The sequence below is a fragment of the Zonotrichia albicollis genome, unplaced genomic scaffold (genome assembly GCF_047830755.1).
Source record: "Zonotrichia albicollis isolate bZonAlb1 unplaced genomic scaffold, bZonAlb1.hap1 Scaffold_73_unloc_1, whole genome shotgun sequence".
Classification (NCBI taxonomy): Eukaryota; Metazoa; Chordata; class Aves; order Passeriformes; family Passerellidae; genus Zonotrichia; species Zonotrichia albicollis.
The window spans coordinates 1-23,540 of record NW_027428459.1 but is presented as its reverse complement, the minus strand read 5'-3'; the positions used below and the strand labels follow the sequence as shown (position 1 = coordinate 23,540).

General features: G+C 56.9%; 3 protein-coding genes across 3 annotated transcripts; all 3 read left to right on the top strand.

Annotated features, from left to right (window-relative positions):
* Window positions 1-443: 443 nt before the first annotated feature.
* LOC141728022 (uncharacterized) lies at window positions 444-4,272 on the top strand. Its single transcript, XM_074534315.1, has 2 exons — window positions 444-1,271; window positions 3,009-4,272. Exons 1-2 carry the CDS (start codon window positions 488-490, stop codon window positions 3,887-3,889), a joined length of 1,665 nt encoding a protein of 554 aa, XP_074390416.1. The 5' UTR covers window positions 444-487; the 3' UTR covers window positions 3,890-4,272.
* Window positions 4,273-6,402: 2,130 nt separating this feature from the next.
* LOC141727973 (uncharacterized) lies at window positions 6,403-12,917 on the top strand. Its single transcript, XM_074534261.1, is given in 5 exon segments — window positions 6,403-7,579; window positions 8,439-8,441; window positions 8,564-8,761; window positions 8,990-10,154; window positions 11,363-12,917. Coding segments are annotated over 5 exon segments (3,435 nt in total). The 5' UTR covers window positions 6,403-6,755; the 3' UTR covers window positions 12,608-12,917.
* Window positions 12,918-15,173: 2,256 nt separating this feature from the next.
* Window positions 15,174-22,439, top strand: BLVRB (biliverdin reductase B; the record flags this gene model as incomplete). The annotated part of the gene is given in 2 exon segments (XM_074534302.1): window positions 15,174-15,572; window positions 22,278-22,439. Coding segments are annotated over 2 exon segments (232 nt in total), but the record flags the coding sequence as incomplete, so codon positions are not given.
* Window positions 22,440-23,540: the final 1,101 nt, after the last annotated feature.

Sequence of the window (23,540 nt, the reverse complement as noted above, 5' to 3'; positions counted from 1 at the left end):
CGGGGCACGGAGAGTGCGGCTGCTGCTGGGGGAGGAGGAGGAGGGAGGGAAGGGCAGGGATGAACGATGAGGAAGAGGCGGCGTCTGGGGAGGAGCGGGGGGGGGTTGGGATGGAAGAGGAGGAGCGGGAGGAAGAGGAAGAGGAGGGACAAAGGCGGATCGAGGCTGAGCGGACGGATCCACGCGGTCGACCAGCCTGAATTCGCAGCCCCCGCCTGTGGGATCATCGGCCCCGCATCGCGCCGGTGAGCAGGGACGGGAGCCCGGCCCTGATATCCCGGGGGGTCCCCGGGTTGGGTTTTTTGGGGGATGTTTGGAGAATGAAGAAGTCCAAGGCTGAGCGGAAAAGGCCCCTCGGGGGGACATCGGGGGGTGGCGGTGCCGTCCTGCCGGGGACGGCCTGGGGGGATCTCGTTGCCCTCGGCTGTGGCACGGAGGCAAATCCCATCGTGTCCTTGTCCTTCCTCCCCCAGAGCGGGAGCGGAGCATGGAGAGCAGGGAGGACAAATGCCCGCGGCAGGAGCTGGTGGAAGAGGCCGTTTTGAGCGGCTCCACGGCGCAGGAAGGCAACGGGGAGGAAAAAGGGCGGAGATGCCGCTCGAGGAGGGGCTGCAAACGCAGCCGGCGGGGATGTGAGGGGGAAAGAGCCGGCCTGGGCCGGGAAGGCGGCCGGAGACGGAGGCAGAGCTCGGAGCTGGTGCTCCGTGAGCAGCTCCGTGATGGGGAGAAGCCCCACACGTGCGGGGAGTGTGGGAAGAGCTTCAGTAGGAATTCCCACTTGATCAAGCACCAGAGGATCCACACTGGGGAGAAGCCCCACACGTGCGGGGAGTGTGGGAAGAGCTTCAGGTGGAACTGCGAACTGATCGAGCACCAGAGGACCCACACTGGGGAGAGGCCCTACGTGTGTGGGGAGTGTGGGAAGAGCTTCACAGTGAGCTCCAACCTGATCGTGCACAAGAGGATCCACACTGGGGAAAGGCCTTTCGAGTGTTCCGTGTGTGGGATGCGCTTCAGCCAGAGCTCCCACCGGAACAAGCACCAGAGGAGCCACACAGGAGAGAGGCCCTTCGAGTGTGACAAATGCAGGAAGAGGTTTCAGACCCGCGCCCATCTCTTCTGCCACTTTCAGACTCACACAGAGGAGAGACCCTTCCAGTGCCCTGAGTGTGGGAAGGGATTCAGGGAGAACTGCAGCCTCATCAGGCACCGGCGCATCCACACTGGGGAGAGGCCCTACGAGTGTCCCCAGTGTGGGAAGAGCTTCTCACAGAGCTCTCACTTGAACACACACCAACGGAGCCACCACTAAGGGAAGCCCTGTGAGTGCCCCGAGTGCGGGCAGAGCTTCGTGCGCTGCTCCAGCTCCATCCCCCACTGGAGGAGGCACTGTGGGCACAGCCCTGGTCACTCACATTCTCTGTGATCCATGCTGGGAACAGACATGGAGGCTTCAAATTTTAGTTTGGCCTTAATATTTCTTCTTTCTCCATCTCTTTGCACTCCAGAATCTACGAGGGATGGATCTGTCACCTCAAAACCACTCAAATCCCACATAATACATCTCGATCTTACAACAAAACTGCTCAATCGCAACTCAAAAATGTCAATGTCTTAAAAAACTCACTCGATTCTCAGCCACCTGAGTAAGACTGGGTTGGAAGGAGACTGGGAGAAGCGTGACCTCAGTTAGGGTGGTTGGATGGGGATTATCTTGGGCTGGGTGTGTGGGATGTATTTGATACGAAATAAAACTCTCAGAGTTACTGATTTCTCTCCCGTTCATGTTCAGTCACTTAGAGTTCTGTTTGCACAGTGCAGCCTCCCAGATTGTCCCCTCAGAGTTGCCGCCCTTGGCCTGAGCCCGCCCCTTTCCCCTGACGTTGCCCGCCCTTTCCCTGTCCCCTTTTCCCCTCACGGTTCCGCCATTTCCCAGCCCCCTTTCCCCTCACGGTTCCCGCCCTTTCCCTGCCCCCTTTTACCCTCACGGTTCCGCCATTTCCCTGCCCCCTTTTACCCTCACGGTTCCGCCCTTTCCCTGCCCCCTTTTACCCTCATGGTTCCGCCATTTCCCTGCCCCCTTTCCCCTCACGGTTCCCGCCCTTTCCCTGCCCCCTTTTCCCCTCACGGTTCCGCCATTTCCCTGCCCACTTTCCCCTCACGGTTCCAGCCGGTTGGGGGAGAGGAGCAGGACTAAGGAAGATAGAAGGGGAGGGATGAAGGCGGAGAGAGAGCAGCGATGGAAGGAGGGGAAGAAGGCGGGGTTGGGAGGAGAAAGAGGAGAAGGGATGGAAGGGGCGGGATGGAAGAGGAGAAGCAGGCGGAGATAACGCTGAGGAGCGGGGGGGGGTTGGGATGGAAGAGGAGGAGCGGGAGGAAGAGGAAGAGGAGGGACAAAGGCGGATCGAGGCTGAGCGGACGGATCCACGCTCTGGAGCCCAGCCTGAATTCGCAGCCCCCGCCTGTGGGATCATCTCCCCCCGCATCGCGCCGGTGAGCAGGGACGGGAGCCCGGCCCTGATATCCCGGGGGGTCCCTGGGTTGGGTTTTTGGGGGAATGTTTGGAGAATGAAGAAGTCCAAGGCTGAGCTGAAAAGGCCCCTCGGGGGGACATCGGGGGGTGGCGGTGCCGTCCTGCCGGGGACGGCCTGGGGGGATCTCGTTGCCCTCGGCTGTGGCACGGAGGCAAATGCCATCGTGTCCTTGTCCTTCCTCCCCCAGAGCAAGAGCGGAGAGCAGGGAGGACAAATGCCCGCGGCAGGAGCTGGTGGAAGAGGCCGTTTTGAGCGGCTCCACGGCGCAGGAAGGCAACGGGGAGGAAAAGGCGCGGAGATGCCGCACGAGGAGGGGCTGCAAACGCAGCCGGCGGGGATGTGAGGGGGAAAGAGCCGGCCTGGGCCGGGAAGGCGGCCGGAGATGGAAGCAGAACTCGGAGCTGGTGCTCCGTGAGCAGCTCCGTGATGGGGAGAAGCCCCACACGTGCGGGGAGTGTGGGTAGAGCTTCAGCAGCAACTCCCATTTGATCACGCACCAGAGAATTCACACGGGGGAGAAGCCCTATGAGTGTGGGGAGTGTGGGAAAAGCTTCAGCCAGCGCCACAATCTGATCAGGCACCAGAGGTCCCACACTGGGGAGAGGCCCTTTGAGTGTGGGCAGTGTGGGAAGAGCTTCGGGTGGAACTCCGAACTGGCCAGGCACCAGAGGATCCACACTGGGGAGAGGCTCTACGAGTGTGGGGAGTGTGGGGATAGTTTCAGGAGGAAGTGCGAACTGATCAAGCACCAGAAGATCCATACTGGGGAGAAGCCCTACGAGTGTGGGGAGTGCGGGAAGTGTTTCAATCGGAGCTCCCACCTGATCGAGCACGAAAGGTTCCACACTGGGGAAAGGCCATTCGAGTGTTCCGTGTGTGGGATGCGCTTCAGCCACAGCTCCGCCTGGAACAGGCACCAGAGGAGCCACACAGGAGAGAGGTGCTTCGAATGTTCCAAGTGTGGGAAGAGCTTTCAGACCCGCGCCAATCTCTTCCGCCACTTTCAGAGTCACAGAGAGGAGAGGCCCTTCCAATGCCCCGACTGTGGGAAGGGATTCAGGCAGAAGTCCAACCTCATGAAACACCGGCACATCCACACTGGGGAGAGGCCCTACGAGTGTGATAAATGCAGGAAGAGGTTTCGGACCAGCACCCATCTCCTCCAGCATTATCAGACTCACACAGAGGAGAGACCATACCAGTGCCCCGACTGTGGGAAGGGATTCAGGCAGATTTCCAACCTCATCACCCACCGGCGCATTCACACTGGGGAGAGGCCCTACGAGTGTCCCCAGTGTGGGAAGAGCTTCTCCAGCAGCTCTCACTTGACCCAACACCAACGGAGGCATCACTAAGGGAAGCCCTGTGAGTGCCCCGAGTGCGGGCAGAGCTTCGTGCGCTGCTCCAGCTCCATCCCCCACTGGAGGAGGCACTGTGGGCACAGCCCTGGTCACTCACATTCCCTGTGATCCATGCTGGGAACACACCTGGCTGCTTCTCCTTTTAATTTCACCTGAATTTTTTTCTCTTCTCGATCTCTTTGCACTTCAAAAGCCAAGAGAGATGAATCTTTCACTGCAAAACTACTCAAATCCCAGTGAAAACAGCTCACTCTTGCGCATGAATGCTCAATCCCTCCTGAGAAAAACTTCATGCCGTATAAATTTTCCTCGATTCTACAGCCGCCAGGCTGACATGGGGTTGGGAGGTGATTTACAGTAGTGGGATCTCAATTAGGGTGGTGGGATGGGGATTGTGTGGGGCTGGGTGTGTGGGATGTATTTTATAGCAAATAAAACTCTCAGAGTTACTGATTTCTCTCCCGTTCATGTTCACTCTGTTGCAGTTCTGTTTGCACAGCGCCGCCTCCCAGAGTGTCCCCTCAGAGTTGCCGCCCTTGGCCTGAGCCCGCCCCTTTCCCCTCACGGTTCCGCCCTTTCCCTGCCCCCTTTCCCCTCACGGTTCCCGCCCTTTCCCTGCCCCCTTTCCCCTCACGGTTCCCGCCCTTTCCCTGCCCCCTTTCCCCTCACGGTTTCCGCAATTCGGCCACCGGGATCGGGGGAGGAAGAGGACGGAGTGAGGAAGAGTCGGAGCAGCCGCCACAGCAGAAGAGGAGAGGGAGCATCTCGTGCCCCAGGCGCTCCCTCAAAGTGCCCCAGCCCCAGAAGCATCGCCCCACATCCCGCAGGTTCCTGGGGAGGGGGAGCGCGGCCCAAATATCCCGGGGGGTGCCTGGGTTTGGGGTTTGTTTCGGGGGGATGTTTGCAGCTGGCAGGGCCCCAAAGCCGAGCCGCAAATGGCCCTCGGGGAGACATCCGGGGTCTGCAGTGGCTGCTCCCAGTATGAGCCCAGTTGCTCCCCCGTGCGATTCCAGTTTCCTGGACAATCCCAGTAATAGCCTGGTCATTCCCAGTATGGGCCTGTGCACTCCCAGTATCATCCTGGTCACTTCCCCTGCCTCCCTGCCTGATCCCAGTCACTCCCAGACGAGGTCACTCCCTCCCAGTGATTCCCCATGATGATGCAATTGTCTCCCAGCATGGTCCCAGTTGCTCCCAGTTCCTCCCACTTTCATCCAGTGTGTTCTCCGTTCTCCCAGTTGTCCCTGGCATAGTCCCAGGCACTCCCAGTGTGATCCCAGTCTCTCCCAGAAATGGCCCGGTCACTCCCACTCGCCCCCAGCGTGTTCCCAGTTCCCCCAACACCATCCCAGTCAGTCCCAGTTTGGTGCCAATCACCACCTGCATGGTCTCCGACCCTCCCAGTATATCCCAGTTGCCCTGAACATTCTGGCAGTCATTGCCAGGCACTCCCAGTCACCTCAGCGTGGTTCACTTGCCCCCACTTTTACCCCAGTTGCTCCCAGTTCCTCTAATTCAGTCCCCAGTTGGCTCCCAGCATGGGCCTGGTAGCTCCCAGAAGCCCCCATTGAGGGTCCAATCACAGCCACTCTTATCCCAGTATGATTGTAGCCACTCCCAGTATGATCCCAGTATGATCCCAGCCCCCATGAGTGCGATCACAATCTGCCCTGGGAACGCAGTGTGATCTGGAATGATGTCTGTACAAACTCACTACAATCCCAGTGTCATCCCAGCGTGGTGTCAGTGCAAAGCCAGTACAGTCCCAGTAATTCCATGTACGACCCCGGTATGATGTCAGTACAGAACCAGTACAGCCCCAGTCACTCCCAGTATGATGTCAGTACAGAACCAGTGCACCCCAGGCACTCCCAGTAGGACCCCGGTATGATGTCAGTACAGAACCAGTACAGCCCCCGTCACTCCCAGTATGATGTCAGTACAGAACCAGTACAGTCCCAGTCGCTCCCAGTGTGATGTCAGTACAGAACCAGTACAGCCCCAGTCACTCCCAGTACGACCCCAGTATGATGTCAGTACAGAACCAGTACAGCCCCAGTCACTCCCAGTGCGATCCCAGCGCAGCCCCGTCCCTGGCAGCGCTTCCACTGCCGGGATCCCCCAGCCCTGTGTGCGTTCCCCCCTGGCGGATGTGCCGAGAGGAGCCCCAAGGGCTGGCAGTGGCCAGGCAGGGTCCCCAGCAAGGCCCAGTTTGGATGTTCAGCCCCCAGTTTGCCCAGTTCGCCTCTCCTTTGGCCCGGGCCGGGTTCACCCCTCCCGCAGCGGCTGGAGCAGCCGAGAGCCCCGCGCTGCCCATCCCGACCTGTCCCGGCTCCATCCGCGCTCCTGCCGCGGCTGCGAGGGCTGCGGGAACGGGGCACGGAGAGTGCGGCTGCTGCTGGGGGAGGAGGAGGAGGGAGGGAAGGGCAGGGATGAACGATGAGGAAGAGGCGGCGTCTGGGGAGGAGCGGGGGGGGGTTGGGATGGAAGAGGAGGAGCGGGAGGAAGAGGAAGAGGAGGGACAAAGGCGGATCGAGGCTGAGCGGACGGATCCACGCGGTCGACCAGCCTGAATTCGCAGCCCCCGCCTGTGGGATCATCGGCCCCGCATCGCGCCGGTGAGCAGGGACGGGAGCCCGGCCCTGATATCCCGGGGGGTCCCCGGGTTGGGTTTTTTGGGGGATGTTTGGAGAATGAAGAAGTCCAAGGCTGAGCGGAAAAGGCCCCTCGGGGGGACATCGGGGGGTGGCGGTGCCGTCCTGCCGGGGACGGCCTGGGGGGATCTCGTTGCCCTCGGCTGTGGCACGGAGGCAAATCCCATCGTGTCCTTGTCCTTCCTCCCCCAGAGCGGGAGCGGAGCATGGAGAGCAGGGAGGACAAATGCCCGCGGCAGGAGCTGGTGGAAGAGGCCGTTTTGAGCGGCTCCACGGCGCAGGAAGGCAACGGGGAGGAAAAAGGGCGGAGATGCCGCTCGAGGAGGGGCTGCAAACGCAGCCGGCGGGGATGTGAGGGGGAAAGAGCCGGCCTGGGCCGGGAAGGCGGCCGGAGACGGAGGCAGAGCTCGGAGCTGGTGCTCCGTGAGCAGCTCCGTGATGGGGAGAAGCCCCACACGTGCGGGGAGTGTGGGAAGAGCTTCAGTAGGAATTCCCACTTGATCAAGCACCAGAGGATCCACACTGGGGAGAAGCCCCACACGTGCGGGGAGTGTGGGAAGAGCTTCAGGTGGAACTGCGAACTGATCGAGCACCAGAGGACCCACACTGGGGAGAGGCCCTACGTGTGTGGGGAGTGTGGGAAGAGCTTCACAGTGAGCTCCAACCTGATCGTGCACAAGAGGATCCACACTGGGGAAAGGCCTTTCGAGTGTTCCGTGTGTGGGATGCGCTTCAGCCAGAGCTCCCACCGGAACAAGCACCAGAGGAGCCACACAGGAGAGAGGCCCTTCGAGTGTGACAAATGCAGGAAGAGGTTTCAGACCCGCGCCCATCTCTTCTGCCACTTTCAGACTCACACAGAGGAGAGACCCTTCCAGTGCCCTGAGTGTGGGAAGGGATTCAGGGAGAACTGCAGCCTCATCAGGCACCGGCGCATCCACACTGGGGAGAGGCCCTACGAGTGTCCCCAGTGTGGGAAGAGCTTCTCACAGAGCTCTCACTTGAACACACACCAACGGAGCCACCACTAAGGGAAGCCCTGTGAGTGCCCCGAGTGCGGGCAGAGCTTCGTGCGCTGCTCCAGCTCCATCCCCCACTGGAGGAGGCACTGTGGGCACAGCCCTGGTCACTCACATTCTCTGTGATCCATGCTGGGAACAGACATGGAGGCTTCAAATTTTAGTTTGGCCTTAATATTTCTTCTTTCTCCATCTCTTTGCACTCCAGAATCTACGAGGGATGGATCTGTCACCTCAAAACCACTCAAATCCCACATAATACATCTCGATCTTACAACAAAACTGCTCAATCGCAACTCAAAAATGTCAATGTCTTAAAAAACTCACTCGATTCTCAGCCACCTGAGTAAGACTGGGTTGGAAGGAGACTGGGAGAAGCGTGACCTCAGTTAGGGTGGTTGGATGGGGATTATCTTGGGCTGGGTGTGTGGGATGTATTTGATACGAAATAAAACTCTCAGAGTTACTGATTTCTCTCCCGTTCATGTTCAGTCACTTAGAGTTCTGTTTGCACAGTGCAGCCTCCCAGATTGTCCCCTCAGAGTTGCCGCCCTTGGCCTGAGCCCGCCCCTTTCCCCTGACGTTGCCCGCCCTTTCCCTGTCCCCTTTTCCCCTCACGGTTCCGCCATTTCCCAGCCCCCTTTCCCCTCACGGTTCCCGCCCTTTCCCTGCCCCCTTTTACCCTCACGGTTCCGCCATTTCCCTGTCCCCTTTTACCCTCACGGTTCCGCCCTTTCCCTGCCCCCTTTTACCCTCATGGTTCCGCCATTTCCCTGCCCCCTTTCCCCTCACGGTTCCCGCCCTTTCCCTGCCCCCTTTTCCCCTCACGGTTCCGCCATTTCCCTGCCCACTTTCCCCTCACGGTTCCAGCCGGTTGGGGGAGAGGAGCAGGACTAAGGAAGATAGAAGGGGAGGGATGAAGGCGGAGAGAGAGCAGCGATGGAAGGAGGGGAAGAAGGCGGGGTTGGGAGGAGAAAGAGGAGAAGGGATGGAAGGGGCGGGATGGAAGAGGAGAAGCAGGCGGAGATAACGCTGAGGAGCGGGGGGGGGTTGGGATGGAAGAGGAGGAGCGGGAGGAAGAGGAAGAGGAGGGACAAAGGCGGATCGAGGCTGAGCGGACGGATCCACGCTCTGGAGCCCAGCCTGAATTCGCAGCCCCCGCCTGTGGGATCATCTCCCCCCGCATCGCGCCGGTGAGCAGGGACGGGAGCCCGGCCCTGATATCCCGGGGGGTCCCTGGGTTGGGTTTTTGGGGGAATGTTTGGAGAATGAAGAAGTCCAAGGCTGAGCTGAAAAGGCCCCTCGGGGGGACATCGGGGGGTGGCGGTGCCGTCCTGCCGGGGACGGCCTGGGGGGATCTCGTTGCCCTCGGCTGTGGCACGGAGGCAAATGCCATCGTGTCCTTGTCCTTCCTCCCCCAGAGCAAGAGCGGAGAGCAGGGAGGACAAATGCCCGCGGCAGGAGCTGGTGGAAGAGGCCGTTTTGAGCGGCTCCACGGCGCAGGAAGGCAACGGGGAGGAAAAGGCGCGGAGATGCCGCACGAGGAGGGGCTGCAAACGCAGCCGGCGGGGATGTGAGGGGGAAAGAGCCGGCCTGGGCCGGGAAGGCGGCCGGAGATGGAAGCAGAACTCGGAGCTGGTGCTCCGTGAGCAGCTCCGTGATGGGGAGAAGCCCCACACGTGCGGGGAGTGTGGGTAGAGCTTCAGCAGCAACTCCCATTTGATCACGCACCAGAGAATTCACACGGGGGAGAAGCCCTATGAGTGTGGGGAGTGTGGGAAAAGCTTCAGCCAGCGCCACAATCTGATCAGGCACCAGAGGTCCCACACTGGGGAGAGGCCCTTTGAGTGTGGGCAGTGTGGGAAGAGCTTCGGGTGGAACTCCGAACTGACCAGGCACCAGAGGATCCACACTGGGGAGAGGCTCTACGAGTGTGGGGAGTGTGGGGATAGTTTCAGGAGGAAGTGCGAACTGATCAAGCACCAGAAGATCCATACTGGGGAGAAGCCCTACGAGTGTGGGGAGTGCGGGAAGTGTTTCAATCGGAGCTCCCACCTGATCGAGCACGAAAGGTTCCACACTGGGGAAAGGCCATTCGAGTGTTCCGTGTGTGGGATGCGCTTCAGCCACAGCTCCGCCTGGAACAGGCACCAGAGGAGCCACACAGGAGAGAGGTGCTTCGAATGTTCCAAGTGTGGGAAGAGCTTTCAGACCCGCGCCAATCTCTTCCGCCACTTTCAGAGTCACAGAGAGGAGAGGCCCTTCCAATGCCCCGACTGTGGGAAGGGATTCAGGCAGAAGTCCAACCTCATGAAACACCGGCACATCCACACTGGGGAGAGGCCCTTCGAGTGTGATAAATGCAGGAAGAGGTTTCAGACCAGCTCTGATCTCTTCAGGCACTATCTGATTCACACAGAGGAGAGGCCCTTCCGCTGCCCCGACTGCGGGAAGGGATTCAAGTACAACTCCACCCTCGTCACCCACCGGCGCATCCACACTGGGGAGAGGCCCTACGAGTGTCCCCAGTGTGGGAAGAGCTTCTCCAGCAGCTCTAACTTGACCCAACACAAACGTAGACACCACTAAGGGAAGCCCTGTGAGTGCCTCGAGTGCGGGAAGAGCTTCGTGCGCTGCTCCAGCTCCATCCCCCACTGGAGGAGGCACTGTGGGCACAGCCCTGGTCACTCACATTCTCTGTGATCCATGCTGGGAACAGACATGGAGGCTTCAAATTTTAGTTTGGCCTTAATATTTCTTCTTTCTCCATCTCTTTGCACTCCAGAATCTACGAGGGATGGATCTGTCACCTCAAAACCACTCAAATCCCACATAATACATCTCGATCTTACAACAAAACTGCTCAATCGCAACTCAAAAATGTCAATGTCTTAAAAAACTCACTCGATTCTCAGCCACCTGAGTAAGACTGGGCTGGAAGGAGACTGGGAGAAGCGTGACCTCAGTTAGGGTGGTTGGATGGGGATTATCTTGGGCTGGGTGTGTGGGATGTATTTGATACGAAATAAAACTCTCAGAGTTACTGATTTCTCTCCCGTTCATGTTCAGTCACTTACAGTTCTGTTTGCACAGTGCCGCCTCCCAGATTGTCCCCTCAGAGTTGCCGCCCTTGGCCTGAGCCCGCCCCTTTCCCCTCACGGTTCCCGCCCTTTCCCTGCCCCCTTTCCCCTCACGGTTCCGCCATTTCCCAGCCCCCTTTCCCCTCACGGTTCCCGCCCTTTCCCTGCCCCCTTTTACCCTCACGGTTCCGCCATTTCCCTGCCCCCTTTTACCCTCACGGTTCCGCCCTTTCCCTGCCCCCTTTTACCCTCACGGTTCCGCCATTTCCCTGCCCACTTTCCCCTCACGGTTCCAGCCGGTTGGGGGAGAGGAGCAGGACTAAGGAAGATAGAAGGGGAGGGATGAAGGCGGAGAGAGAGCAGCGAGTGAAGGAGGGGAAGAAGGCGGAGTTGGGGAGGAGAACGAGGAGAAGGGATGGAAGGGGCGGGATGGAAGAGGAGAAGGAGGCGGAGATAACGCTGAGGAGCGGGAGGGGGGATGGAAGAGGAGGAGCGGGAGGAAGAGGAGGGACAAAGGCGGATCGAGGCTGAGCGGACGGATCCACGATCTGGAGCCCTGCCTGAATTCGCAGCCCTCACCTGTGGGATCATCGCCCCCCGGAACGCGCCGGTGAGCAGGGACGGGAGCCTGGCCCTGATATCCCGGGGGGTCCCTGGGTTGGGTTTTTGGGGGGATGTTTGGAGAATGAAGAAGTCCAAGGCTGAGCGGAAAAGGCCCCTCGGGGGGACATCGGGGGGTGGCGGTGCCGTCCTGCCGGGGACGGCCTGGGGGGATCTCGTTGCCCTCGGCTGTGGCACGGAGGCAAATCCCATCGTGTCCTTGTCCTTCCTCCCCCAGAGCAGGAGCGGAGCATGGAGAGCAGGGAGGACAAATGCCCGCGGCAGGAGCTGGTGGAAGAGGCCGTTTTGAGCGGCTCCACGGCGCAGGAAGGCAACGGGGAGGAACAGGCGCGGAGATGCCGCACGAGGAGGGGCTGCAAACGCAGCCGGCGGGGATGTGAGGGGGAAAGAGCCGGCCTGGGGCGGGAAGGCGGCCGGAGACGGAGGCAGAGCTCGGAGCTGGTGCTCCGTGAGCAGCTCCGTGATGGGGAGAAGCCCCACACGTGCGGGGAGTGTGGGAAGAGCTTCAGGTGGAACTCCCAACTGATCGAGCACCAGAGGATCCACACTGGGGAGAGGCCCTTTGAGTGTGGGGAGTGCGGGAAGAGCTTCAGCCAGCGCAGCAATCTGCTCAGGCACCACAGGATTCACAATGGGGAGACGCCCTTTGAGTGTGGGGAGTGTGGGAAGAGCTTCAGCCAGCTCAGCCATCTGATCAGGCACCAGAGGACCCACACTGGGGAGAGGCCCTACGAGTGTGGGGAGTGTGGGCAGAGCTTCCGAGGGAGGTCGGACCTGATCAGGCACCAGAGGACCCACACGGGGGAGAGGCCGTACAAGTGCGGGGAGTGTGGGAAGAGCTTCAGGAGGAACTCCCACCTGATCGTGCACCAGAGGATCCACACTGGGGAAAGGCCTTTCGAGTGTTCCGTGTGTGGGATGCGCTTCAGCCAGAGCTCCGAACGGAACAAGCACCAGAGGAGCCACACAGGGGAGAGGCCCTTCGAGTGTGACAAATGCAGGAAGAGGTTTCAGACCCGCGCCCATCTCTTCTGCCACTTTCAGACTCACACAGAGGAGAGACCCTTCCAGTGCCCTGACTGTGGGAAGGGATTCAGGCAGAACTGCACCCTCGTCACCCACCGGCGCATCCACACTGGGGAGAGGCCCTACGAGTGTCCCCAGTGTGGGAAGAGCTTCTCCAGCAGGTCTCACTTGACCCAACACAAACGTAGACACCACTAAGGGAAGCCCTGTGAGTGCCCCGAGTGCGGGCAGAGCTTCGTGCGCTGCTCCAGCTCCATCCCCCACTGGAGGAGGCACTGTGGGCACAGCCCTGGTCACTCACATTCCCTGTGATCCATGCTGGGAACACACCTGGCTGCTTTTCCTTTTAATTTCACCTGAATTTTTTTCTCTTCTCGTTCTCTTTGCACTCCAAAAGCCAAGAGAGATGAATCTTTCACTGCAAAACTACTCAAATCCCAGTGAAAACAGCTCACTCTTGCCCCAGAATGCTCAATCCCTCCTGAGAAAAACTCCATGCCATACAAATTTTCCTCGATTCTACAGCCAGCCTGTGGTTTAGAGTAGTGGGATCTCAATTAGTGTGGTGGGATGGGGATTGTGTGTAGCTGGGTGTGTGGGATGTATTTGATAGCAAATAAAACTCTCAGAGTTACTGAGTTCTCTCCTGTTCATGTTCAGTCGGTTGCAGTTCTGTTTGCACAGTGCCGCCTGCTGAGCTCATTGTGTTTGTGTCCCTTTTTCTCTCCTGCCTCTCTTTGCCTGCTCTGTTTCTCTCTCAGTGTCTCCCTTGATCCTGGGACCACCAGAGACCCTGCCCTGATTTAATTCATCCATTGCCTGATTTAATTGACCCCTCCCCTGATTTAATTGACCCATTTCCTGATTTAAATTTCCCATTGCCTGATTTAATTGACCCCTCCCCTGATTTAATTGACCCCTGCCCTGATTTAATTGACTCCTGCCCTGATTTAATTGACCCATTACCTGATTTAATTGACCCCTCTGTCCCCACCAACCCTCCCCTGAGTATTAATTATTTTATTTCCCAATTATTATTTTAATTTCCAGTCCCCGGAGCTGAAGTCCTGAGGGCTGGCAGGGAAATGTCTCTGTAGGATTTTGCTCCGTTTGTCTTCAAGGTCGGGAACATCTTTTCCTGGCTGGGAGCTGGAATTCCAGACTTTTGGAATGTGTGGAGGGCGATAAGGACTGGGATTAAATATGGACTGGGATTAAATATGGTTTGGAATCAAATATGGACTGGGATCAATTAGGGAGTGCGATTAAATAGATTTGGATCAAATATGGACTCGGATCAAATAGGAACTGGGATTAAATATGGATTGGGATCAAATCAGGACTGGGATCAAATATGGAACTGGGGTAAAATATGGACTGGGATCAAATATGGACTGGGATTGTGCAGACTGGGATAAACTGGACTAAGATTGTTTAGACTGGGATCAAATATGGACTGGGAATCTTATGGATTGGGATCACACAGACTGGGATAAACTGGACTGGGATCAAATAGGGACTGGGATCAAATATGGACTGGGATCAAATCAGGACTGGGATCATTTGGACTGGGATCAAATATGGACTGGGATTAAATATGGCCTGGGATTAAATATGGTTTGGAATCAAATATGGACTGGGATCAATTAGGGAGTGCGATTAAATAGATTTGGATCAAATATGGACTGGGATCAAATAGGAACTGGGGGAAAATATGGATTGGGATCAAATCAGGACTGGGATCAAATAGGGACTGGGGTAAAATATGGACTGGGATTAAATATGGTTTGGAATCAAATATGGACTGGGATCAAATAGGAACTGGGGTAAAATATGGACTGGGATCAAATATGGACTGGGATTGTGCAGACTGGGATAAACTGGACTGAGATTATTTAGACTGCAATAAAATATGGACTGGGAATCTTATGGATTGGGATCACACAGACTGGGATAAACTGGACTGGGATCAAGTAGGGACTGGGGTAAAATATGGACTGGGATAAATCGGACTGGGATAAAATACGGACTGGGATAAAATACAGACTGGGATCAACTTTGGACTGGGATCAAATATAGCCTGGGATCAAATACAGACTGGGATGAAATAGGGACTGGGATCATTTGGACTGGGATCAAATATGGACTGGGATCAAATATGGACTGGGATCAAATATGGACTGGGATTAAATATGGTTTGGAATCAAATATGGACTGGGATCAATTAGGGAGTGCGATTAAATAGATTTGGATCAAATATGGACTGGGATCAAATAGGAACTGGGGTAAAATATGGACTGGGATCAAATATGGACTGGGAATCTTATGGATTGGGATTGTGCAGACTGGGATAAACTGGACTGGGATCAAATAGGGACTGGGGTAAAATATGGACTGGGATCCTACAGACTGGGATAAACTGGACTGAGATTATTTAGACTGGGATCAAATCCGGACTGGGATCAATTTTGGACTGGGATCAAATATAGCCCGGGATCAAATACAGACTGGGATCAAATATGGACTGGGCTCAAATATGGACTGAGATCAAATATGGACCGGGACCATCCCGACAGGGACGGCTGCACCGGAACCGAGCGAGCTGAGGCCGTCCCGCCCCGCCCCGCCCAGTTCCCTCCCAGTCCCGCCCAGTCCCTCCCAGTTCCCTCCCATTCCCTCCCGGTTCCCTCCCAGTTCCTCCCAGTCCCTCTCAGTCCCTCCCAGTTCCTCCCAGTCCCTCCCAGTCCCTCCCATTCCCTCCCATTCCCTCCCAGTTCCTCCCAGTCCCTCCCAGTCCCTCCCATTCCCTCCCAGTCCCTCCCAGTCCCTCCCAGCCCCGCCCAGTCTCTCCCAGTTCCCTCCCATTCCCTCCCAGTTCCTCTCAGTTCCCTCCCATTCCCTCCCAGTCCCTCCCAGTTCCCTCCCAGTCCCTCCCAGTTCCCTCCCCAAACCCCTCGGAGCCATCGCGGAGCTCCTGGTGCCGATCCCGATCCCAATCCCGAATCCCGGTTTCAGTCTCGGTTCCGGTCCCGATCGCGGTCCCGGTTCGAGTCTCGCTCCCGATCCCAAATCCCGATCCCGGATCCCGATCTCGATCCCGTTCCCGGTTCGATCCGGTTCAGTTCAGTTCGATCCGGTTCGGTTCGGTCTGGTTCGATCCGGTTCGGTTCGGTTCGGTTCGGTTCGGTCCGGTTCACGGCACCGGGGATGAAGATCGCGATCTTCGGAGCCACCGGCAGAACCGGGCGGGTCACGCTGGGGCTGGCGCTGGAGCAGGGTACGGGACACCCCGAAAACGGGCACGGGACACCCCAAAAATGGGCACGGGACACCCCAAAAACGGGCAAGGGGATCCCGAAATTTGGGGGAGTTTGGGGGGATTTGGGACCCCAAAAATCGGGAACGGAAGGACCCCAAAAATGGGCACAGAGAATGCAAAATTTGGGGGAATTTGGGACCCCAAAAAACGGGAACAGAGGGACCCCAAAAATGGGCAAGGAGACCCCAAAAAACGGGCACGGGACACCAAAAATGGGAACGGGGATCCCAAAATTTGGGGGAGTTTGGGGGAATTTGGGACCCCAAAAAATGGGAAAGGAGGGACCCCAAAAACGGCAAAGGGACACCCCAAAATTTCGGGGAGTTTGGGGGAATTTGGGACCCCTTAAAATGGGAACAGGAGGACCCAAAAAATGGGAACGGGACACCCCAAAAACGGGAAAGGGACACCCCAAAATTGTGAGAATTTGGGGAAATTTGGGACCCCAAAAATTGGGAATGGAAGGACCTCAAAAACGGGCACGGGACACCCCAAAAATGGGCAAGAGGATCCCGAAATTTGGGGGAGTTTGGGGGGATTTGGGACCCCAAAAACCGGGAACGGAGGGACCCCAAAAATAGGCACGGGACACCCCAAAAACGGGAAAGGGGCACCCCAAAAATGGGCATGGGACACCCCAAAATTGTGAGAATTTGAGGGAATTTGGGACCCCAAAAAATGGGAATGGAGGGACCTCAAAAATGGGCACAGGACACCCCAAAAATGGGCACTGGGACCCCAAAATTTGGGGGAGTTTGGGATCCTAAAATCGGGAATGGAGGGACCCCAAAAATAGGAACGGGGATCCCGAAATTTGGGGGAGTTTGGGGGGATTTGGGACCCCAAAAACCGGGAATGGAAGGACCCCAAAAATGGGCACGGGACACCCCAAAATTGTGAGAATTTGAGGGAATTTGGGACCCCAAAAAATGGGAACGGAGGGACCCCAAAAATGGGCACGGGACACCCCAAAAATGGGCACTGGGACCCCAAAATTTGGGGGAGTTTGGGGGGATTTGGGACCCCAAAAACCGGGAAAGGAGGGACCCCAAAAATGGGCACGGGACACCCCAAAAATGGGCACAGGGAACCCAAAATTTGGGGGAGTTTGGGATCATAAAATCGGGAACAGAGCGACACCAAAAATGGGAACGGGGGTCCCGAAATTTGGGGGAGTTTGGGGGGATTTGGGACCCCTTAAAATGGGAACAGGAGGGACCCCAAAAATGGGCACAGGGACCCCAAAATTTGGGGGAGTTTGGGGGAATTTGTGACCCCCCCAAACCGGGAATGGAAGGACCCCAAAAATGGTCAAGGTGACCCCAAAATGGGCAAGAGGATCCCGAAATTTGGGGGAGTTTGGGACCCCAAAAACCAGGAACAGGGGACCCCAAAAATGGGCACGGGACACCCCAAAATTGTGAGAATTTGGGGGAATTTGGGACCCCAAAAATGGGAATGGAGGGACCTCAAAAAACGGGCACGGGACACCCCAAAAATGGGCACAGGGAACGCAAAATTTGGGGGAGTTTGGGATCCAAAAACCGGGAACGGGGGGACCCCAAAATTGTGAGAATTTGGGGGGATTGGAGGATCCCAAAACCTTGGGAACGAGGGATCCCAAAAATTGGGATGGGGGGGACCCCAAAAAAGGGAACGAGGGGACCCCAAAATGGGGGAGAATTGGGGGATTTAGGGGGGGACCCCAAAATTGTGAGAATTTGGGGAAGTCACGAGGGATTGGGGAAGTCACGGGAAATTTGGGGAAGTTGCCGGAATTTGGGGTCACTGGAGTTTGGGGTCACTGGAATTTGGGGTCCTTTGGGATTTGGGAGTCTCTGGGAATTTGGGGGAGCCCCCGAGAATTTTGGGGTCACTGGAATTTGGGGGAGATCCCGGAATTTGGGGTTCCCTGAGAATTGAGTTTTGGGGTCCCTTGAAATTTGGGGGAGTTCCCGGGAATTTGGGGTTCCCTCGGAATTTGGGGTCCTTTGGAATTTGGGGTGACTGGAATTTGGGGGAGACCCCGGAATTTGGGGTCTTTTGGGATTTGGGGGTCTCTGGGAATTTGGGGGAGTCCCCGAGAATTTTGGGGTCACTGGAATTTGGGGGGACCCCGGAATTTGGGGTTCCTTGAGAATTGAGGGGTTTTGGGGTACCCTGGGAATTTGGGGGAGACCCCGAGAATTTTGGGGTTCTCTCGGAATTTGGGGTCTTTTGGGATTTGGGGGAGACACGGGAGTTTGGGGTCACGGGAATTTGGGGTTCCCTGGGAATTTGGGGGGACCCCGGAATTTGGGGTTCAGGTGGGTTTGGGATCCTTTGGAATTTGGGGTCACTGGAATTTGGGGGAGACCCCGGAATTTGGGGTCCTTTGGGATTTGGGAGTCTCTGGGAATTTGGGGGAGCCCCCGAGAATTTTGGGGTCACTGGAATTTGGGGGGACCCCGGAATTTGGGGTTCAGGTGGGTTTGGGGTCCTTTGGAATTTAGGGTCACTGGAATTTGGGGAAGACCCTGGAATTTGGGAGTCTCTGGGAATTTGGGGGAGCCCCCGAGAATTTTGGGGTCACTGGAATTTGGGGGAGACCCCGGAATTTGGGGGGACCCCAGAATTTGGGGTTCCTTGAGAATTGAGGGGTTTTGGGGTCCCTTGAAATTTGGGGGAGACCCCGAGAATTTTGGGGTTCCCTCGGAATTTGGGGTCTTTTGGGATTTGGGGGAGACACGGGAGTTTGGGGTCACGGGAATTTGGGGTTCCCTGGGAATTTGGGGGAGCCCTGGGAATTTGGGGGGACCCCGGAACTTGGGGTTCAGGTGGGTTTGGGGGTCCTTTGGAATTTGGGGTCACTGGAATTTGGGGGAGACCCCGGAATTTGGGGTCCTTTGGGATTTGGGAGTCTCTGGGAATTTGGGGGAGCCCTGGGAATTTGGGGTTCCCTGGGAATTTGGGGGAGCCCTGGGAATTTGGGGGGACCCCGGAATTTGGGGTTCAGATGGGTTTGGGGTCCTTTGGAATTTGGGGTCACTGGAATTTGGGGGAGACCCCGGAATTTGGGGTTCCCTCGGAATTTGGGGTCCTTTGGAATTTGGGGTCACTGGAATTTGGGGGAGACCCCGGAATTTGGGGTCCTTTGGGATTTGGGGGTCTCTGGGAATTTGGGGGAGTCCCCGAGAATTTTGGGGTCACGGGAATTTGGGGGGACCCCGGAATTTGGGGTTCCCTGAAATTTTGGGGTCCCCTGGGAACTGAGAACTTTTGGGGTTCTCTGGATTTGGGGGAGTCTCAGAAATTTTGGGGTTCCTTGAGAATTTGGGCTCCCTAAAATTTTGGGGTCCCCTCGGAATTCAGGACTTTTGGAGCTCCCTGGGTTTTTGGGGTCCCCAAAAATTTGGGTTCAATTCCGACGGTTTTGGGGCTCCCCGTGTTTTGGGGGGGCTGATAAGGCTTATCTGGGTTTTGGGGGGGCTGATAAGGACTGGGAGGGGTTTTGGGGGGGCTGGGAGAGGTTTTGGGGGGCACTGATAAAAAATGGGGGGGACCTGAGGGGGTGGGGGGGATTTTGGGGGGGTCCAGGGGGGATTTTGGGGGGTCCTGGAGTGAAATTTGGGGGTCCTGGAGGGTCCTGAGGGGATTTTGGGGGGTCCCTGAAGGAATTTGGGATGTCCTGGGGAGGTTTTTGGGGTCCCTGATGGAATTTTTGGGGTTCCTGGGTGGATTTTTGGGTTTCCTGATGGGGTTTTTGGGGTCCCTGTTGGGATTTTTGGGGTTCCTGGATGGATTTTGGGTTTCCCGAGGGGATTTTTGGGGTTCCTGAATGAATTTTGGGGTCCCTGATGGGATTTTTGGGGTCCCTGACGGGGTTTTTGGGGGTCCCTGTTGGGATTTTGGGGTCCCTGATGGGATTTTGGGGTTCTTGGGTTGATTTTTGGGGTGTCCTGGATGGATTTTTGGGGTTCCTGGGTTGATTTTTGGGTTTCCCGAGGGGATTTTTGGGGTTCCTGATGGGATTTTTGGGGTCCCTGATGGGTTTTTGGGGTTCCTGATGGGGTTTTTGGGGTTCCTGATGGGATTTTTGAGGTTCCTGGGTGGATTCTTGGGTTTCCCGAGGGGATTTTTGGGGTCCCTGTTGGGATTTTTGGGGTTTCCTGGGTTGATTTTTGGGGTCCCTGATGGGGTTTTTGGGGTTCCTGACGGGGTTTTTGGGGGTCCCTGTTGGGATTTTGGGGTCCCTGTTGGGATTTTGGGGTCCCTGATGGGATTTTGGGGTTCTTGGGTTGATTTTTGGGCTGTCCTGGATGGATTTTTGGGGTTCCTGGGTTGATTTTTGGGTTTCCCGAGGGGATTTTTGGGGTTCCTGATGGGATTTTGGGGTTCCTGGGTTGATTTTTGGGGTTCCTGGGTTGATTTTTGGGGTCCCTGATGGCATTTTTGGGGTTCCTGGGTTGATTTGGGGTTCCTGGGTGGATTTATGGGGGTTCCCGAGGGGATTTTTGGGGTTCCTGGGTTGATTTTTGGGGTCCCTGACCAGGATTTTTGGGGTCCCCCAGGTTTCGAGGTGACCGTGCTGGTCCAGGTGGGTTTTTGGGGGTCCCTGGATGGATTTTTGGGGTCCCTGATGGGATTTTTTGGGGTCCCTGTTGGGATTTTTGGGGTCCCTGTTGGGATTTTTGGGGTCCCTGATGGGATTTTTGGGGTCCCTGATGGGTTTTTGGGGTTCCTGATGGGGTTTTTGGGGTTCCTGTTGGGATTTTTGGGGTTCCTGAGTTGATTTTTGTGTTTCCCGAGGGGATTTTTGGGGTCCCTGGGTGGATTTTTGGGGCTCCTGGGTGGATTTTTGGGGTCCCTGATGGGATTTTTGGGGTTCCTGATGGGATTTTTGGGGTTCCTGGGTTGATTTTTGGGGTCCCTGATGGGATTTTGGGGTTACTGGATGGGATTTTTGGGGTCCCAGTTGGGATTTTTGGGGTTCCTGGGTGGATTTTTAGGGTTCCTGATGGGTTTTTGGGGTCCCCCAGGTTTCGAGGTGACCGTGCTGGTCCGGGTGGGTTTTTGGGGTTCCTGGATGGTATATTTGGGGTCCCTGATGGCATTTTGGGGTCCCTGACGGGGTTTTTGGGGTCCCCCGCAGGTTTCGAGGTGACCGTGCTGGTCCGGGTGGGTTTTTGGGTTTCCTGGGTTGATTTTTGGGGTCCCCCCAGGTTTCGAGGTGACCGTGCTGGTCCGGGTGGGTTTTTGGGGTCCCTGATCGGATTTTTAGGGTTCCTGATGGCATTTTTGGGGTTTCTGTTGGGATTTTTGGGGTTCCTGACGGGGTTTTTGGGGTCCCTCAGGGTTCGAGGTGACCGTGCTGGTCCGGGTGGGTTTTTGGGGGGTCCCTGATGGGATTTTTGAGGTTCCTGGGTGGATTTTTGGGGTCCCTGATGGAATTTTTGGGGTCCCTGTTGGGATTTTGGGTTTCCCGAGGGGATTTTTGGGGTCCCTGGGTGGGTTTTTGGGGTCTCTTGGTGGATTTTTGGGGTCCCTGGGTTGATTTTTGGGGTCCCTGGGTGGATTTTTGGAGTTCCCGGATGGGATTTTGGGGTTCCCGGATGGATTTTTGGGGTTCCCGAGGGGATTTTTGGGGTCCCTGATGGGGTTTTTGGGGTCCCTGACGGGGTTTTTGGGGGTCCCTGATTGGATTTTGGAGGTTCCTGGGTTCATTTTTTTGGGGTCCCTGATGGATTTTTGGGGTTCCTGGATGGGGTTTTTGGGGTCCCCCAGGTTTCGAGGTGACCGTGCTGGTCCGGGTGGGTTTTTGGGGTTCCTGGGTGGATTTTTGGGGTCCTTATTGGGATTTTTGGGGGTTCCTGGGTTGATTTTTGGGTTTCCCGAGGGGATTTTTGGGGTCCCTGGGTTAATTTTTGGGGTTCCTGGAAGGATTTTGGGGTCCCTGGGGGATTTTTGGGATTCCTGGGTGGATTCTTGGGTTTCCCGAGGGGATTTTTGGGGTTCCTGATGGGGTTTTTTGGTTTCCTGGGTTCATTTTTGGGGTCCCTGATTGGCATTTTTGGGGTCCCTGGGTTGATTTTGGGGTCCCTGACGGGGATTTTTGGGGTCCCCCCCCCCAGGTTTCGAGGTGACCGTGCTGGTCCGGGTGGGTTTTTGGTGTTCCTGGGTTGATTTTTGGGGTTCCCAGGTGGATTTTTGGGGTCCCCCGCAGGTTTCGAGGTGACCGTGCTGGTCCGGGTGGGATTTTGGGGTTCCTGATGGGATTTTTGGGGTCCCTGACGGGGTTTTTGGGGTCCCCCGCAGGTTTCGAGGTGACCGTGCTGGTTCGGGTGGGTTTTTGGGGTCCCTGGGTTCATTTTTGGGGTCCCTGACGGGGTTTTTGGGGTCCCCGCAGGTTTCGAGGTGACCGTGCTGGTCCGGGTGGGATTTTGGGGTTCCTGACGGGATTTTTGGGGTCCCTGACAGGATTTTGGGGTCCCCCGCAGGTTTCGAGGTGACCGTGCTGGTCCGGGTGGGTTTTTGGTGTTCCTGGGTTGATTTTTTGGGGTCCCTGACAGGATTTTTGGGGTCCCCCCGCAGGTTTCGAGGTGACCGTGCTGGTCCGGGTGGGTTTTTGGGGTTCCTGGGTTGATTTTTTGGGGTTCCTGGGTTGATTTTTGGGGTCCCCCGCAGGTTTCGAGGTGACCGTGCTGGTCCGGGACCCCTCCCGGCTGCCGCCCGGCCCCGCCCCCTCCCGGGTGCTCGTGGGGGACGCTCGGGACCCGCGGGCGGTGGCGGAGGCGCTGCGGGGCCAGCAGGGGGCGCTGATCGTGCTGGGCACCGGCAACGACCTCGGTGAGGACGGGACCCCCCCCGGTGACCTTTGACCCCTCCCACAGTGACCTTTGACCCCTCCCCAGTGACCTTTGACCCCCTCCCCAGTGACCTTTGACCCCCTCCCCAGTGACCTTTGACCCATCCCCAGTGACCTTTGACCCCTCCCACAATGACCTTTGACCCCGATTTGGGGCGGTCTCCCACCTCCCGCCCATCCCCCACTGACCTTTGACCCCGTTTTGGGGGGGGATGGTCGCCCCTCGCCCACCCGCCTTGACCCCTCCCCCACCGATCTCTGACCACTTCTGACTCCTCCCCCAATGACCTTTGACCCCATTTAGGGGATCCCCGCCCCTCCCCCATCGACCTTGGACCCCCTTTTAGGACACCCTCCCCTCCCCCACCCCATCCTGACCCACCCTGACTCCTCCCCCAATGACCTTTGACCCCATTTGGGGGATCCTGACCCCTCCCCCATCCCATTCGGACCCATCCTGACCCCACTCCCATTGACCTTTGACCCCATTTAGGGAATCTCCGCCCCTCCCCCATCGACCTTTTAGGGGAAATCTCCCACCCCTCCCCCACTGACCTTTGACCCCATTTTTTGGACACTCCCCTCTCACCACTCCCCCACCCATCCTGACCACTTTTAACCACTCCCCCAATGACCTTTGACCCCATTTGGGGGATCCCCTCCCCTCCCCCACCCCATCCTGACCCACCCTGACCCCTTCTGACCCCTCCCCAACTGACCTTTGACCCCATTTTTTGGAATCCAAGCCCCTCCCCCATCGACCTTTGACCTCATTTTAGGGGAAATCTCCCACCCCTCCCCCAATGACCTTTGACCTTTGACCCCCTTTTAGGACACCCTCCCCTCCAGAAAAAAGGGGAAAAAAAGGGAAATAAAAAATGGGAAATGGGGGAGAAAAATTGGGGGAAATGGGAAAAAATGGGAAATAAAAGATGGGAAAATGGGTGTAAAATGGGCAAATAAAAAATGGGAAAAATGGAGGAAAATTAGGGGAAAAATTGAGGAAAATTGGGGGAAAATGGGAAAAAAGAAAAAGGAGAGAAAGAGGGTGAAGGGAGAAAAAATGGGGGAAAAATTGGAAT